Source organism: Numida meleagris, chromosome 1, assembly GCF_002078875.1.
Source record: "Numida meleagris isolate 19003 breed g44 Domestic line chromosome 1, NumMel1.0, whole genome shotgun sequence".
Classification (NCBI taxonomy): Eukaryota; Metazoa; Chordata; class Aves; order Galliformes; family Numididae; genus Numida; species Numida meleagris.
In genome coordinates this window covers 93,016,413-93,034,405 of record NC_034409.1, presented here as the reverse complement: position 1 = coordinate 93,034,405, position 17,993 = coordinate 93,016,413, and the positions used below count along the sequence as shown (strand labels likewise).

The following is a 17,993-nucleotide window of genomic DNA, read 5'->3' as shown; positions in this document are numbered from 1 at the left end:
AAGGGAAAAGGGAAAAGGGAAAAGGGAAAAGGGAAAAGGGAAAAGGGAAAAGGGAAAAGGGAAAAGGGCAGGGAGATGGGCCTGAGAACAAAACAGTGGCAACAATCTGAGGAGAAACAAACTAATTTACTAAATAAGCTATCAGAAGGCAAAACAACACACTATAATACAATATAATTACAATTTAAGCTAATAAATCCAATACAATGAGAGAGAATGTCCAAAAATCAAGGTAGGCCTTACTCTAATACAGACAATAAGACGGTTGCGGAACGAGATGCTGCCAGAACAAGAGACGGGCAGAAAGAGAGAACAAGATCTCATGATACGCATGTTTTTTATCTTTCCCTCTGACCGGAAAATGGTAACAGCGGAGCAAAGTCCCCTGGGCAGTGTAGTAGTCCTTCTCTTCTGAGAACCAGGTCCATACACTACATGATGTTATGATGTGGAATACCAATAACCGAAAATCATAAAACCATGACGAACACACTTACCTCAAGAATAGTTAACAAAAAAAATTCAACTCCCGTAACTTATCAGTTCCAGTTTGTGTTTTCTTTTTCCTGTTTTAGCTGGCTTAATTCTAATGCATAGTTAACAACTAACTACAGATTTTCTCTCTCTCAAGAGGTAATTCTACCTAATAGCTTATACTTAAATGACCTTCCTTTGAAAATGGAAGGTTCAATCATCAAGTAACCTGTGTAAAACTAAATATTTCAGAAGAAAGTACAGGAGTAATGTGCTTTTGTTCTGAGTTTACCAAAGAACTGTGACAGTACATAAGCGTAAGAGACTCACTCTCTCTTGCATCACCTAAAGTATTTCAGCACAATTAAGAGAGGGAAATCTAAAGGAGAAACTGTGCACTAGCAATGAAACTACTTACTATACACCTGACCCAATCTATCATTAATGTCAGCAGAGAAGTGCCCCAGCTAGCTACTAAATAAGGACAGTCAGCAAAAGGTAACTTCCAAGTTTAATATACAATCTGCTGAGACACCTACAACTACATAACTTCTCTTTATTAGTTTAACCAAGCTCTTCATTCTTTAGTGTAAACCACATACTTTTGTTGCTGGTTTTGTTTTCAAATTTTGCACCCAAAAATGAGTTAGTTATTAGCAGATAGTTGGCATAAGCTCAGCAGTTTGTCAGATAAAATGATGTTTCATAATTCAAGCTCGTTGCATTTATTATTTACAGGATTTTGTAAATAAAAACAGTTGTATAGCATCAAATTAGTATGATTTATACTATTTCACTATTTTTCATGCACGTTTCTACAAGTTATTAATATCTTAGTATTTATTCTTAAATAAATATGTCTTTAAGCTTGTCTTAACAAATAAGACATTTCACAACTGAATCAAATATTACTTAAAAATATATCTTAAAAAAAGTGAGAGAGACAATACCCACAGACTTTACTTATTTAAATAAGAAGACTACCTATCATAATTTCTATATGCAGCCTAAACTTTTAATTGCTTTTGTGGTATATCAGCCTTTTCACAACATTTCTTCTCCTCCAAAAAGAATCGATACATAAAGCGGAAAGTTGTGATAATTCTGTTAAACCTATTAACCTCCTGGAAAGAAGGAAGTACTTTGGCAGTAGGGAAAGAGGCACAGGTATTTAACGTTAGCCAAACGTATTTTTGAGGGCCTTCACATTTGCAGCCTGCAAACCCCACCATGCTTTGTGAAACACTGACTCAACAAACAAGACTACAAGAAAAGCATATATCTTCTTCAGGCACTCTGATAAATAAAAATCAAACAACAGTTAAGGACAGCCACTATTTAAAAGCTATCAATCATGTACGTCAAGATTATCTGACATTTGAGTCACATATTTCATCACAGTGACTAAAAGTTAACAAGTTCTAATACTGCCCATTGCATAAACAGTGCAAAGATGCCGCAGGAATTTAAAGAAATCATTCAACAGATTGAGGTGAACAGTTTGCTATGCTTCTTAATTTAATCATGCCAGCTGTTTCACATATATCCTCCACTATACTAGAAGGTTCTTTTTAAGAGAGGATTTCTCATGTTTTAAGTTTCCATATTCTGACACCTTGTAACAACTGTCACAACTATTAAGGGATAAAAAAAAAATCAAACAATTAGCACACTTTGTGAGGCAAAGAAAAAGGACAATCCTTTCTATTCCGATATTTCTTTGTCTTTTCTAAAAAGCAAGATGTACATTAGCAGAGCCAATTAAGAACACAGTATTTTCCAAAGACTATCACACAACAGATCTGTTTTCAGATGAAAAGCTGTGCCAAAAGCAAATTGCCCTCCAATAATTATCTAGATTTCTGAAATCACATTTTACTTTAAAATCCATTGAATGGATTTTGGTTCCAAATTATACTCCAGTCCACATTTCTTTCCCATAAATTTAACTTTTTTTGTTGTTGTTCTGCTTTAAGAATCTATTTCTGCAATGCTTTTAATCTGAAAATAAAAAAAACACATAGACACTTGATAATTACATATTCTAATAAGAGTACAAGCACATATCTGCAAGCATCTGTGTTATTACTTACCAAGATCCCTTATTCTGGGTAGTACATTAAATGTGAAGTTTTTATAAGAAGCTATTTTCCCTTCTGGGGAAGCAATTCCCACATGAGATTCATAGATTCTCAAGCTTTTTAACTTCTTGGGGGAACGATGCCTTCGCTATGGAGAAAAAAAAAAAGACTGTCAACAGTAAACAACAGGAAATATGAGAAGTTTACATCTAATTGGGATTTAATTTTTTAAAAAACAACAATCTTACATGAAGAAACAGATAAACTATTGTTTAAAATATACTTTTCCTCTTCTAATTTCCCCCAATTTAAAAAAATGGTGCAAGATTTTATTTCCTACTTGTCAGTTCCGTACTTAAGTGAGGTCAGAAAGTTAGAACAAAACTAGTTAAAAGACATGCTGGCATACATATTTGCGAAGAGTAAGCAGAAGTTTAAGTACCTCTTACTCAAAGAGTCAATTCTTTTTATCCGACATAACTCAGTAAAGGCTTGTCTGCAACCTAGATGTTCTTGCCTCCTTTTTACTCTGGGCCATAAAAACTGATCCATTTCCAGTTGTTGGAAATAATCCTGTTTGATTTCAGCAAAGCTTTCAATGCCATTTCTCATAGTAACTTTCTGGACAAAACGTTCAGAATACAGCTTAACAAAAAGATAACGTGATACATGGACAACCAGTTTATGGGTTGAGCTCAAAGGGTTATTGTAAATGGGGTTGTATCAGGCTGGCAGCCAGCCACTGGTGGAGTTCCAAAGGGCTCCATGTTTCAGCCAGTGCTTTTCAATGGTTTCTTAAATCCAGGACTTAATGGTATAGTAATTGAGTTTTAGGATGGCACTGGATTTGGAGGAGCAGTTGACTCTCTCAAGGGGAGAAAGGCCTTGCAGAAAGACAGTGACAGATCAGAGGGCTGGGCAATCACCAGCTACATGGAGCTCAACAAGAGCAAGCGTTGTATTCTGCACTTGGGACAGGGAAACCCTGGATCAGCATACAGACTGGGGAACACAGGCTGAAGAGCAGCCCTGCAGAGAGGGATCTGCAGATTCCAGCTGATACCAGGCTGTGTCTGAGTAAGCACCATGCCCTGGCAGCCTAAAGGGCCAACCATACCCAGCACTGCCAGACGGGCAAGGGAAAGGGCTGTCCCGCTCTGCTTATTCAGTGATTCTGTATGATTTTGTCGCTCAATTATTTCTTCCTGTAGAAAAATTAGGAGTTATAGAGCAAGAAGAAATAGAGTATATCAATCAATTCACAGAGATTGTACATTTAAATTTGAAAGTTACTGTAAATTATGTAATCTTTATTTTTAGAGATTCTACATGCAAATTATCCTTCCTCTGTCAAGAATATTCATAATTTGAGGTGGGTGCTAAAATCTAACTCATAACAGAACTTGCATTACCTCTCATAAAATAAAATGCAGTGCATTTTGTAATTAAAACAACCCAAAAAACAGAAAACAAAAACAAAGTATAGCAACATGCCAGTCAGAAGTTCTGAACACTTTCCTTGGGTACTTATATATCAGAAGCTGTCAACTCTGTCCCATCAGTAGCAGCACTGCATGAAAACTGGGTATAAAATACACAGATTTTCCCAATATGAAAAGACTGGGATTACATTGGAGCACAGGCACCTTATTTTTGAGGACTTTTTCTGACTTCATACAGTGTTAACTTATTACTGGCATTGAACATTGTACATGTAGCTAATTCTAAACCTAATTCCCTCCTCAAGAGCAGAGTAGGACTGTAACCACCTAACCCTGGAAGAGTTACCAAACTTGCCCATAATGTGGAAAGTCAAGGCAAAGATATCATTTTAAGGGATAACCACTGTTTATATACTCCATGGGAGACAGTGAAAGCAGCTCAGAAACATCCATCATTAAAGTCAGTTGTTTCTGTCAAAGTGCTGAATACAAACCATTTCTCAGGTGGCTATCCTGGCTAGCATGTTACTGTCTTTTCCTGTAACAACTCTAAATTTCCAAAATAGGACTACAGCTACAATGTGATACTTGTTTTTATACACCTCTCAAAAATAATATTTAAGCCTTACTATATATGACTGTGGTGGATCCCAGTGTACCCAATCGTAATTCACTTTGCCTTCGTAACGGACTACGTATCTTGCCCACGGTGAAATACGATAGAGGAGTTCGCCATTTTGAGCACGAATCACCACCTATAAAACAACCATAACATACCAATGCAGTCACATAAAATTCATGAAACATTCACTCTGTAAACCACAGCAGGGAATGAAATAGTATGGTACACAGAAATTTAAACAATAAACAAACACATAATGCTAGTTAAAAAAGAATCACCCTATTCACAGGCAAGGTTTGTAAAGAGAGAGTGAATCGGGCATGCCAGACATACAAATTATGTTCACAAGCAGGAGTAAAAAGGTGGGAATATATATGTAAACTTCATATAGGTAATGGAAAAATAAGCTTTTCCAAACAGATTACTGCTAAGTTCCCTTACTTCCCATTATCGCTGTTTCACCACCACATTCTAACAAATTTAAACAGGCAAGTAACATAATGTCACCAAGATGAGAACCACAATTTGTTTACCTGGCAAACAATATCGTACGCCAATTTTAATATCTTAATTTCTCCTCTTTCCTATGCCTCAACGAATCATGGCTGCTACAATATAGACCAGAAACACAGATTTACACAAACGGCACAGGAAAACTTCCAAGCCAAGTAGATAGTAAAGAAGAAAATTATGACTGCTGGACTTCTGCTGCTGCCTTGCAGTTACTCCAGTTTTTTCACCAATCTAATGCTAAAATAAAGATAAGCATATAATTTATTTTGCCTTTATTTGGTGCCACTTATTTTACAAGGAGTTGGAAGAAATGACTTATTAATTGCTCAAAAAATCTCACAAAACTTCACTTTGCCAGAATGTGTAATCAAACAAAATAAATGTTTTGATTATTATCATTTAACATAACAAAGGCAAATTTGAAATGATGGACAGCATCAGGGGCTCTATCTGGTGCTGCACAAGCACAGGTGCTCAGCATCACAAGGGATGCAAAAACTTGATCATTATCTGTATTTCCCCCCTTATTCTGTCTTATAAAAGCAGTTAACAAGAAGTCAGTTGTTGTTAGGGTTTTCCTTCTAAGATTCTGAAAAAGCCTGCTCCATCCATCTCAGTCATTTCCTCCATGTAGAACAAGTGTCAGTCTAATCTTGTTTGTTGTTTTGGTTGCCATTCAAACAATGACACAGAAAAATTGCAGATTTAGAAACTAGAAACACACAAGTTATTGAAACCTTTCACCTAAACTTCTTTATTCTGCATTTGTTAGGAAACTGGCTGTATTTCTGGTTTTTTTTTTTGTGTTGGTTTTGGTGGCTTGTAAAAGAGAGCTATAAACATAGGGTAGAAGGGTAAAAGTTGAGCTTTCTTTTTTTTTTAATTAAAATATTAAAAACAAGAAAAACCCAAATTTTCTTTGCTCTCAGTTCCTAACAAGAAGTCTGGATGAAGACAATTATCAGTAATTGCCTTTTTGCCTGAGGCAAGTATTTTTTTGTTTTGATAGATTATCTGTATCCTCAATCCAGTCACATGAGAAAACAAGATGAAAATAAGTATACATGGCAGGTTAATGGAATTTGGTAGAATAAAGCAAGGAAATGTGATTGCTATGCCTTTCAGTGTATAATATCAAAGACTACTGCACCTTAGATTCACTGACAATTGAAGACAGGCTTTGCTGTGAATAAGTTACTGCATACTCTGTATAGCTGCATGAAAAAATTCTTCTGCCAGAGTGCTGAGCTAAAAAGTGGGCTAAAAAGTAGTTTTGCAAATTGTATCAACAATAAAGATCCTCGTGTCCAATAGCATTGATGCAATTTGCATATTACTTCTAAAAACTACACACTCTTTCTGATAACACTTCTGATGATGTTACCATTTGTTTTATTAAGTTTGTTCCAATTTATCTAACAGAAATAATCTAATTACCGCATATAATAACTATAGCTAACCATCTTCACATTCTTTTTTTTTTCCTCTAATGCAATAGTGGAATCTACGCTATTTAGGATTATGAGAAGTGGGCACATTTGTATGAGGTATTTCAACTAAATATAGAACATCAGTCAACTAGATGTAAGTCAGGCTTAATTCAAAAAAAAAAGATCCTGGGGAGGTGAGAGTGGAGAAAAAAATTTAACCTATTATGAAATACCAAAAACAGTCACGTGTACTATTTAATTCATTAAGCAACAAAAAACACTCATGAAAACAGACTAGAAACATTTAAATATGATCAAACAGATATTTCCCTATTTTTAAGTCACACTCCCCCAGTTGTGGTGCAGATATGAGAATTTAATTGATCTCTATTCTGTACATCTGAAATTACAGAATTTTTCTTGTTCCAGTCAATCATCTGAAACTGACCATAATTTTTCTCATTTCTGAATTTATACAAAATGATTTTTGAAGAATTGGTAAGTACTCTAAGAAACTTACAGCCTTTGTAGTAACAATTAAAGTCCCTACAAGTTTTAATAGCCAGAAGTCAAACTGCAATAAATAAAACTACTAAGAAGCAAGGGTGCACATGTATTTTTCTTATGCTGTGATATGAATAGTGAACAGTCATAAAGAGGTTGTGCTAATATACAACCTTCTGCAAATGTTGGGTTTACATACTTAAATCTATTAAAGAAGTGACTTTTCTTTGCTCTTCATCCCTAACAATATCTAAACTTTTTGGTCTTCATTTTTGATTTAGGACAACTCAACTTACAGTTTGACTATGCAAATATAAGAGAACTCAAATATTCTAAAGAAAATAACTTTCTTCAACAACAGAAGCTGTACAATTTAACTATGCAAATATCAGAAAACCTCTACAGAGTGGGAATAAGCACTTTAATTAGACAAGTAGTTAGAAAATACATCTGTTGCTTTCTTCACAGTCTAGGCTTTCTTAAAACAAGGAGTATTTTCAGATGCAGCCATGACTGTATCTGGTTGAACCTCAAACCCCACCATGATTACCACTGTTAGAAACTTTAATGTCCCCCATGTGTTGCTGATGTGTTTTAACGTCATGAGTGCAGTTAACTCAGGAAATAAATCAATATGCTACTGACATTAGTAAAGTTGAATTCACTTCTCCAGTTCACAGAAAAAAAAATGAATATAGTTTATTTATAGCTATTCCAAGTTATCAACCTAGTGTTTTCAATTATTGTTTCTTAAGCTTACTTAACCTTTTCTTAATTTTACATCAATGCCATTTATGAAACTTTTTCTTAACTACTAGGCTCTATGATCCATCTTATTATTCCTCTACATCATAGTATGGAGAAAAATTGATTCATAAATTACAAAGCTTAAATCTTTCTATTTGTAAAGTGTTATCCGAATATAGAACTCCTATACCATTATGTTTAGCTGAAGGATTACAAAACATTGCAAAATCTTGAAAGGTACCCCAACACAAATAGAAATTCAGCCCAAGACTGAAATAAATACTTCAAGAAAATGGTCCAATAGCTTTTGTTTCCATGTCTAGGCATTTCTTGAAACAACTAATGAAAATAAAAGTTTTATTGTAATTTTATAAAACACACATGTAAAACTAGAAGATACATAAATAACCCATGCTCTACTTGCCCACAGTATTACCCATGATTCATTCTTTGCAGTGCTCATAGATAAGATGTAGCCACCACATACAGGCTGCATATACTGCAACAGGTTATACATACATGAAGAATATTGAATATAGTCATTACACAATGTACCCATGTGACTACTTAGCAGATACTTCGTTTTTGCTCTAACTTTGATTTTTTTTCTCATTTTAAAATACATTTAAAAGTTATTGTGTATAACCTAAGCTAGTTACAGCTTAGTCCACCAACATTTTATAGCTGAGTTTACATTTCCTAATTACCTAAACAATGTTCTCTACAGAAAAAATGTATAAGTGTACGATATTCATTAAATAGGCTGATTCAAAATGGTCTTGGGATTTACCTACTTCATTTTTAAGATGTACATTCCTATTCTTTGCTTAATGTATATGAGGAAGGACGTTATACTACCTGGTATAAATCTATATTTCCATTAATAAAGCTCTAAAATCCATACTACTATAATATGATATACATTTGTCACATGGACCAAGCAAACTGGCAATAATTTAGCTTCTAATAACAACAAATCTGTTTCACATTTACTAAGCTTTAAAGAGAACTGTAGATAAAAACATTCAGTATATTTCCAATTTTATTACCATTTCTTCATTTTTTGCTGACTTTCAAGAACATACAGCATTGTTTTGCGGGTTTTTAAGAACATGGACCTGTTAGAGCAGGTGCAGATGAGAGCCATGAAAATGATCTCATCAGATCCACTGATAAGATCCACTGAGGCTGGAGCACGTCTCCTCTGAATGAGGGCTGAGTTATGAACCTCCTTCTTTGGCTCTTGGGATTTAAATCCCTTTTTAAACACCAACTGTGTTAAAATGGTCAGGAAAGAGATTCATTGCTGGTCACTATAGAGAAATCTCCAAAAGGAAGAGGGAAAAATGGAAGTCATGTTTTTCATGCAAAACAATACATCTTCCTCCATTTTATGCTTAAAAGAATCTGTTAAGAAACATCCAAATGTAGGTTAAGAAGAAATGTATGTATCAGAAGTGTTACATATATACTGTCCATAGTTCGGCAGAAAAACAAAGTAAACAAGTAACAACCAGAAAAACAGAAGAAGTACTCGCCACCATCTACATGAGGACTTCTTTATCTTCGTTACCAATAGATAGAGCATTATTTCACAAGGGCTGCACTAGAAGTAATGCCTCCTATTTTATTATGTTGGCCCACAACACCAGAGGCAGATATTAGTGGTATGGCAGTAGAGATTGAACCTTCCCAACAATATTGCATTACATTTTGTTGCCATGTGACAGACAGCAGCAGAGGGGCAGTCTGACAGAATGTCATCTGACATGGAGGTGCATTATGAAGCCAAGGTGTGTCACTGAATTCCTCCATGTGGAAGAAATTGCATGCACTGACATTCATTGACACTTCTTGTATGTTTATGGAAACCAAACAGCAGATGTGAGCCCAGTGAGGCAGTGGGTGGTGCATTTAAGCAGTGGTGACAGTGATGAGAAAGACAAGCCACATTCCAGACAGCCTTTTTTTTTTTTTTTAAACAAGCTCTTGTTCATCACTGGCAAAAATGCATAGCTAATGGTGGTGACTATACTGCTATACTGAAAAATAATGTTTTGTGGCTGAGAATTCACTCTATTAAATACTGTTACTGGACTATTCGTATCTGTTCTATTTATTCCCGCGGATACTACAAGGCATTACTTTCAGAGCGACCTATGTACTGCCAGCAAACTGCATAACACATAGACAATTTGACACTTTTTTTGTGGAGAGAATATATCTCACAATACTTTCATATTTAGAATGGTATACAAAAAGAAAAGAGACTTATCTACTTCCCCATACTTTCCGAGTTGTTTATCCACTGGTAATTTATAGTGCAAACTTCCAAAAAACTTGAAATTAATCATACAGAATTTACCTACATTAACACTAGATATACCTCACCCATTGTTGTTTTTTCCCTCCAGCAGTAAATACATTCAGACAAGAAGTATAAACTCTGGCAACCCCAGAAGCATACAACATTCAAAGTGAAATATCAATATAAATACACATTAAATGCTCTCAGACAAATACACAAATCTCAGGAAGACAGAATGAAAGAGTCCTTTAAAATTTGACATTTAAAAGTTATATTGTTCACCAAATGTATGGGCACAGATATATAAATTATATGCATAGCTGTAGAACAATAAAAAGTGAAGAGCTTGTGCTAAGCTGCTCACCTCTCATATGTAAACTTCAAAAATGTGTGTTTTATTTACATTTTCCATTATAGGCATGTTTCGACATTTCCGTTTGAAACTTTCAGCACACCTGAAGTTTAGCACTGTGATTAGCGAAGTAGATTTCACAGATGAGTACACCCAAGGTAGTGAAAAGATGCCCTGGTAACCTGAGGTATCAACGCTACTGAAGTGATTAATTTTGAAGCAAGAAATTCCACACCTAAGTAAAATCACCATAAAAACTGGAATGTACAGCTGTAATAAGAGCAAATGTACGTTAAGAAATTGCTGACCTTAAAGGTACGTTAAAATTGGTGTGCAAAGATGCATTTCTATTTTAATAGTGCTGGACTAACACAAGAAAAAGCAAGACTTAAATCTCAGAATAATGTTAGTATCTAAATGACAAGGTGTCTGTCCCACTAGAGTAGAGGAGATTTATGAAACTGAGAGTAAGCTGTAGAATAAAACTAAGTACATTCTCAAAAGCAGTCTATTACAGTTAGCAAAAAACCACTCTGAGGGCAGCCTAGCCTTACAGAAAAGGCAATAACACACTGGAGTAACTGAGAAGCTGAAATAGTTCCATTTAATTTAATGGTACTTCCAAGGCAGGACAAGTGAGATTCAGTGGCCTCAATTTACACATACATTAAACATTTTAGAGCCTCTCAAATACCCCACTATTCTTTCTGTCTTTCCAAGGTAGCATAGATCTTCCAGATGGCCTACAAGACAACTGCCAGTCCCTTGTAGAAGTTTCTGGCATTTTAATTAAAACTAGGCACTTACATTCAGTCAGCTTTCAATCTACTCTGAGTTAGTGAAAAATTTTGGATTTTTATGACCTTTAAACCACATATTTCTTTAGATTATGACAATGAACAGTTTGAAAATTATGCACGTCTCAATACTTGCAAAGTTCAGTGACCAATAACAATTGTTTAAACAAAGTATAAACCTACATGCAAAACAGAGCTTCATGTGATCATGCTATTTTTATGACAGGTAGAACTGTGCAACAAAACAATTGAAAATTCATACATGTTTATGAATTTCATTTCTTTCTTTTTGTATTACTCTTCCATCCTCATTTTCATGTTGGCTTTACCTGGCTATCTTACCTTGCTGTATACATACACACACAGATCTTCAGAACAGGATGACAGAACCATTCAACTGACAGTTACATACAAGATCATACACATTTTCTTTCCCATTTGTAGTCTCCTTGCCCACTCCTTTAGTTTTCAAATCCTGCCTTGAAAGCAGACAAATTCCACATGCAAATGTTATTTTGAGTTACAGCATGACTCCTTAAGTTATCTACCTCTGTTCCTCACTAATGGTGACACAGAGCCAAGCACGGAAAATTGAAAATAAGGAATTGTCATTGAAACATCATGATTTTTATTCTCAAATTAAAATAATTAAAAGTTGAGATTTTTTTTTTAAAAACAATCTTGCAGATACTAAAGAATTAAGAGTGGTATTTCGCACTTCAGTAAATTTGTTACACTGTGGCTTGACATACAGAGATGAGAAGACAGGCAGAAAAGAGGAGGAAATAATGAAAATAACATGCAAACCAATAAATTGCACTGAAACACTGTATTATTATTTCATTACTTTAATGGCTTGAAAGCCCTTGGAATGATTGTTAGTATCTGTGGCCTTTAATACAATGATGAAATTAAAATGGCCATCAAACTAACAATAGCTAACACATAATGAGAGTGTGGATTACCTTTAATAGAAATATGGAAATGCCAGTGATTTGTTACTTGCAAGGGCAATAAGCTCTTATTTCTAAATATTACAACTTTATTTTTTTTCATTCGCTTTATATTTTTTTCGTTTCAGAGAAAAGAAAATGTGAATATAAGAGACAAGAACAGGGGCAAACACCATCTCGACTCAGTTACACGCATGTGACCTGAAAAAAAAAAGTGACTGAAAAGTTAGAATATGTCAGGATTAGGTTTGAAGGACTTTGTGGAAAGTTTAAGATAGATGCTGAAATATGACAACCATTTTTTCCAACTCTATGAAATTTATTAGAAATTAAACATCAAGGTATTTCACTTCCTCAGTTGTGCGGGGAAAGGAAAAAACGTCTTGCACACCAAGACTACTTCTAAAAAAAAAAACATACAGTGTAAGACAAAAAAGGTTTTAATTTTTATTTCAATAGAAATACAGGAAAAGAAGAGAAAGCACAGGTTTACAAGAATAGAAAAGAATCTGGACCAATTCACGTTTATCTCTTTAAGAATTTGTACCTGAAACTTACTGCTGCTATAAGGAAACCTAGTCTTACATTTTATTTCATAAATGCAGTTTGGTTTCAATGCCTGTTCCTGTATTCAAGTCACCGATGTAATCCTGCTATGAGATCATTTTTCTTTTTTTCTTAGATTGATCATCCTTCTGTCCTCAGCTACTTCAAGTTGCCAGAGAAATAGAGAAGTTATAATTAGTTGAAAATAGCTTTTCCCTGGACACCTTTGACTTTTATTCCACAAAACATATCCAGTCCTCAGTACTCAATAGAACATACGGTTATGATTATCTTTGCTAGTGGTTGATTCAAATTGAGCATATTTACGAGAGTAAATGACCACCAACTCTGCATTTTACACACGTACAGGAAAATACAGGGCAAATATTACCAGTCTTTCTACAGGTCATACTGTTCTGTAAGAGAAGGATTTCTACCCTGCTTCTGAACCAAAAATAGTTTTGCTATTCGGGGAATAATGTATCAGACAAAAAATTGCACAAAAAATGTGCAAAAAACCCCCAAAACCCAACAGTGTGCTGCTTCCAGTTCAGCCATGTGTTTTTAACGAAACCTCTCAGAGCAAACTGAGGCAGCTTTACAGCTGGCAGATGTTGCGTGCTCAACAGTTTCATTTTCATGGGCTCAAAATATTCCAAGATTGGCTTTTCTAACTGTTCTGAAGTGAGGAATGCTTTTGGTAAGGGAATGCAATCTGCTGTGGAATACAGGACCAGAATGCTGAGTTTTGTGTCTCACAGTTACCTTTAAAATTCAAATGCCTGACAAAAAAAAAAGGAAATGGGACAGAACAGCACTGTTAAGAGCTTTATTCTGGAATTCAACCTGATAAATTCCAAGGAGTTCAAAAGAGAGCAATGCCTTAGCAGCCTCTGCAACAGAAGACAAGGAATGAACAAGCAGACATTGCTTTTCTTTGCTACTGCTGCACTGCTTTTGCTCCTGCATGTGCCTGCCTCACTAAGACCAAGATGGGCACAAAGGGGGTGGGAGAGGTCTGGGGTAGGGTGGGAAAAAAAGATCAACAGCTTTTCAAAACTACAGTTTCCTTCAGCTGGACTTACCCTCCCACATTATCCCCCCAACCAAATTGGTGAGGAAAGGGCAGGGAAAATGGGAGATCTTTCCACAACACAACTTCCACTGAAGAATTTTGCCATACTCTAGCTTCCTAAAGCTCCAAATAACCAAGAAATAACACACTTCAGAAATGCAAGGTGCTTAGAGTCACTAAGTTTGGACCTGTTTTGGATCTGTTGCTCACCAATATAAATGAACTGACTGGTGACATCAGGATTGGAGGCTGCCCAGGCTGTAGTGACCACGCTATCTGTGGTTGAGTTTACGCTCTGGAGGGATATGACACAGGCGAAGCATAAAGTTAGGAAGCTAAACATCAGGAAAGCTAAATTCCTGGGCTTCAAGGAGTTAGTCAACAAAACACCCAGGGAAACTGTCAGCGTGGGCAAGGGTGCAGAGCAGAGCTATTAAGTCTTTAAGGAGGCTTTATTCAGGGTGCAAGAGCTCTCCATCCCCAGGTGTAGCAAGTCAGAAAAGGAAGGCAAGAGACCGGCACGGCTGAACCACGACCTGCTGGTCAAACCAAAGAGCAAGAAGAAAATGCACAGCCAGTGGAAACAGGGACAGGCATCATGGGAAGGCTATACGGAATCTGCGAGACTGTGTTGGCATGGGGTTAAGAAAGCCACAGCCCAGCATGAACTGAACTTGGCTAGAGATACCAAGAAGAACAAGGCTTCTATGGGTACCTCAACCAAAAAAGGAAGTCTAGAAGGGCATACCTCCCTTAGCGAGTGACACAGGCAGGCTAGTAACAAAGAGAAGGCTAAGGTACTCAAATTTTTTGCCTTGGTCTTCCCTGATAACTGCTTGCTACACGGCCCTCAAACATTTGGTTTGGTAGGAGGGGACTGGGGAAGCAGCGTCCCTCCCAGTGTAAGCTAAGATCACAACCACCTTAGGAACCTGAACATCCACAAGTCTATGGGGATCCAATGAGATGCATGCCAGAGTCCTAACGGACTTAGCTGATGCGGTTGCAAAGTGACTCTATGATATATGAAAAGTCATGGTCATCAGGTGAAGTCCCTAAATACTGGAAAAAAGGTAGCATTGTACTCATTTTTAAAAAGGGTGAAAAGATGACCCCAAGAACTACTGACCTATCAGTCTCACCACTGCACCACGAAAGATCATGGAGCAGATCTTCCTGGAAGCTACGTGTAACGACTGGAAAGACCAACACAATGGAAAAGGCATTACAAAAGAGGTGGAAGGACCTGCACGATAGCAAAGTGCTACAAGGGAAGGGAAGTAAATCGCTCACCCATATCAGAAGATTCTGGGTTCACAGAGAAAAGCTTCTACCAAGGAGGGATCTCCAGAAAGAGATCGTTCCTCAGTGGCAGTCAGCCCTTAAATGAGGCTGAAGAGGGGTGGAGCCTGGCTCCACACAGTCACACAGTGAATTGCCCTCACCTGTGCCCCCAGGGCTGACTGGGTCTTTCCTCCAGGTGCTCCATCAGTGGTTCAGTTCATGACTCAGCAGTTCCCATACACTATGCTAAGGCACTTGGAAGACAGGGAGGTGATACGGGACAACCAGCATGGCTTCACCAAGGGCAAATCCTGATTAACCTACCTAGTGGCCTTCTATGATGGTGTCACTGCATCAGGGGACAAGGGAAGAGCCACTGATGTCATCTATCTGGACTTCAGTAAGGCCTTTGTCACGGTACCACACAACATCCTTCCCTCAAAATTGGAAGATACAGATTTGATGGGTGGACTGTTCGATGGACAAAGAACTGGCTGCAGGATCAAGTCCAGAGAGTGACAGTCAATGGCTCAATGTCTAGATGGAGATCAGTTACAAGTGGGGTCCCCCAGGGATCAGTGCTGAGGCCGATACTCTTAAGTATATTCATCAATGACATCAAGTAGGGTCGAGTGCATCCTCAGCAAGTTTGCTGATGACACCAAGCTGTGGGGTGCAGCTGAAACACCACAGGGACGGGATGCCATCCAGAAGGACCTAGACAGGCTTGAGCAGAGGGCCCAAGTGAACATCACAAAGTATTCAACAAATGAAAGTGAAGGTCTTGCATCTGGGTCAAGGCAACCCCCATTACCAATACAAACGGGGGGATGAAAGGATTGAGGGCAGCCCTGCCAAAAAAGACCTGGGGTTACTCACAGATGATCAGCAACGTGCCGTTGCAGCCCACAGAGCCAACCATATCCTGGGCTGCATCAAAAGCAGCGTGGCCAGCAGGTCAAGGGAGGTGATCCTGACCCTCTACTCTCTGCTGGTGAGGCCTCACCTGGAGTACTGCATCCAGATGTGGAGTCCTTAGTACAGGAGAGACATAGACCTGTTGGAGTGCATCCAGAGGAGGGCCACAAAAACGATCCATGGAATGGAACACCTCTCCTGTGAGGACAGGCTGAGAAAGCTGGGACTCTTCAGGTAAAGAGGTAAAGGATAGAAAGGGAGAGATTCTTTAGCAGGGTCTGTGGCAACAGAGCGAGGGGAAATGGCTTCAAGCTCAAAGACAGTAGATTTAGGTTAGATATAAGGAAAAACTCTTTTACAGTGGGAGTGGTGAGGCACTGGTACAGGTTGTCTAGTGATGTGGTTGATGCCCCGTCCCTGGAGACTTTCAAGGCGAGGCTGGATAAGGCCCTGAGAAACCTGATCTAGCTGTGGATGTCCCTGTTCACTGCAGGGCAGCTGGACTAGATGGCCCTCAGAGGTCCCTTCCAACTCTTAAGGATTCTCTGATTCCATGATTCTAAGTTATTTGTTAAAAAGCTAATTCAGTATAAACCCTGAAAAGAAGTTTCAGAAAACAAAGAAAAGTATGTTTCGTCTGTAAGGTTGTTCTTCATAAATTGCAAGTTAGCTAAAATGGAAATGAAAAGTAATGGAACGCTCTAGCCACATTACTCCAGGTCTCCCCTTTGCAAATTATTTTCCTCATCTGTTCCTAATTACTGTCAAATCAAAAGTAGTCAAGACAAAGCTGCCTGCTTTAGAAAACTGCTCAGAAGAGAAAAATAAATAGGGATGTGCTAAGAGGTCAAGCATTTATTTCAAAACATGAAAAAATGCTGATTAGTTATTGGATACACATGAATACTTTTGAGGTGGTTTTGTGTTTAACAGTAATTCTGTAAAGTAGTATCTGGTTCAGAAGTCATTGTAGGGGGGATTTTCTGTGCAGATTATTTACCTGAAAATATATCAGTCACACTGGACTCTAAACTTAATAGGGATATTCAAAAATTTCCCCTTCATCCCTCTCAATATTAAAATAAATAAATAAAAATCAAGATATGAAAGAAGCAAAAGCCTAACTCCAAAGTTAAGCCATGCTTGGATTTTCCAAAAGAGGGAGATATAACTCCATTTGTGAATTAAGCAAGTATTTCTATTTCAATGAAGAATCTAAAAACCTGTTTAACTAGTTTACTAGAACAAATTAAAAATAAACTTTTGTCTTTTTTTCCCTCATTTCCCTGCTTGACTTAGAAGGCAGGTATACTAACAAAAATGCACAGAAAATAAATACAGTATCTATTTGGATACAGTATAATTCAAAAGACAGATACAGTAGCCTACTATTACAAAAACTTCTATGTAGATAGAAATACAAATAACATATGAGAATCAAAATCAAGCAAACAACAGGAGAACTGTTAATAATAAAAGCACTATAACACAGAAACAAGCCCGATATATTTCAACAGGCACCAGACTACAGGCAGAGCTTCACTTCATCATCATCAACTACTCTAGAAGTACATGGGATACTATAGGAAAAAAACAGTAAGTTAATAACTACTAGCTACACAAAAGATGACACTATTAGGTATTTACAGACAAATAGGCTACTTCATAAAAAAAATGTCAACACCACATATTTACATTGCAGGACATTGTTCAAACTGGACTCCAGAATCCAGATTTTGAAAAACCATTTCAAAGGCAAGTTAATAAAAGGAAAACTGGAATCTCTAAACATGTAATTCAATAAATATTTTTGCCCACTGCAACTTAACCAGAATCATGTTACCATAACAACAGTGATGAAGATTAAAAACTATAACAATTTTTTATACACACCATAAAAACATTCATATATATTAAACAATTAAGAGGCTTGGGACAGCGTGGTTT

The 17,993-nt window shown here is 37.0% G+C and overlaps 1 protein-coding gene across 5 annotated transcripts in view; it reads right to left on the bottom strand.

Moving 5' to 3' along the window:
* The window catches only part of GBE1 (1,4-alpha-glucan branching enzyme 1), a 164,507-nt gene that overhangs the window by 98,237 nt on the left and 48,277 nt on the right, over window positions 1–17,993 (bottom strand). For all 5 annotated transcript variants that reach the window (XR_002440516.1, XM_021402997.1, XM_021402973.1 and 2 more), the window contains 2 exons: window positions 4,627–4,752; window positions 2,568–2,703 (listed from right to left, as the gene is read on the bottom strand). Coding sequence is in view for 4 of the 5 variants with exons in the window: in XM_021402997.1 (XP_021258672.1) it covers window positions 2,568–2,703; window positions 4,627–4,752 (262 nt within the window). In the remaining variant the exon portion in view is untranslated. The remainder of the gene's footprint in view (window positions 1–2,567; window positions 2,704–4,626; window positions 4,753–17,993) is intronic.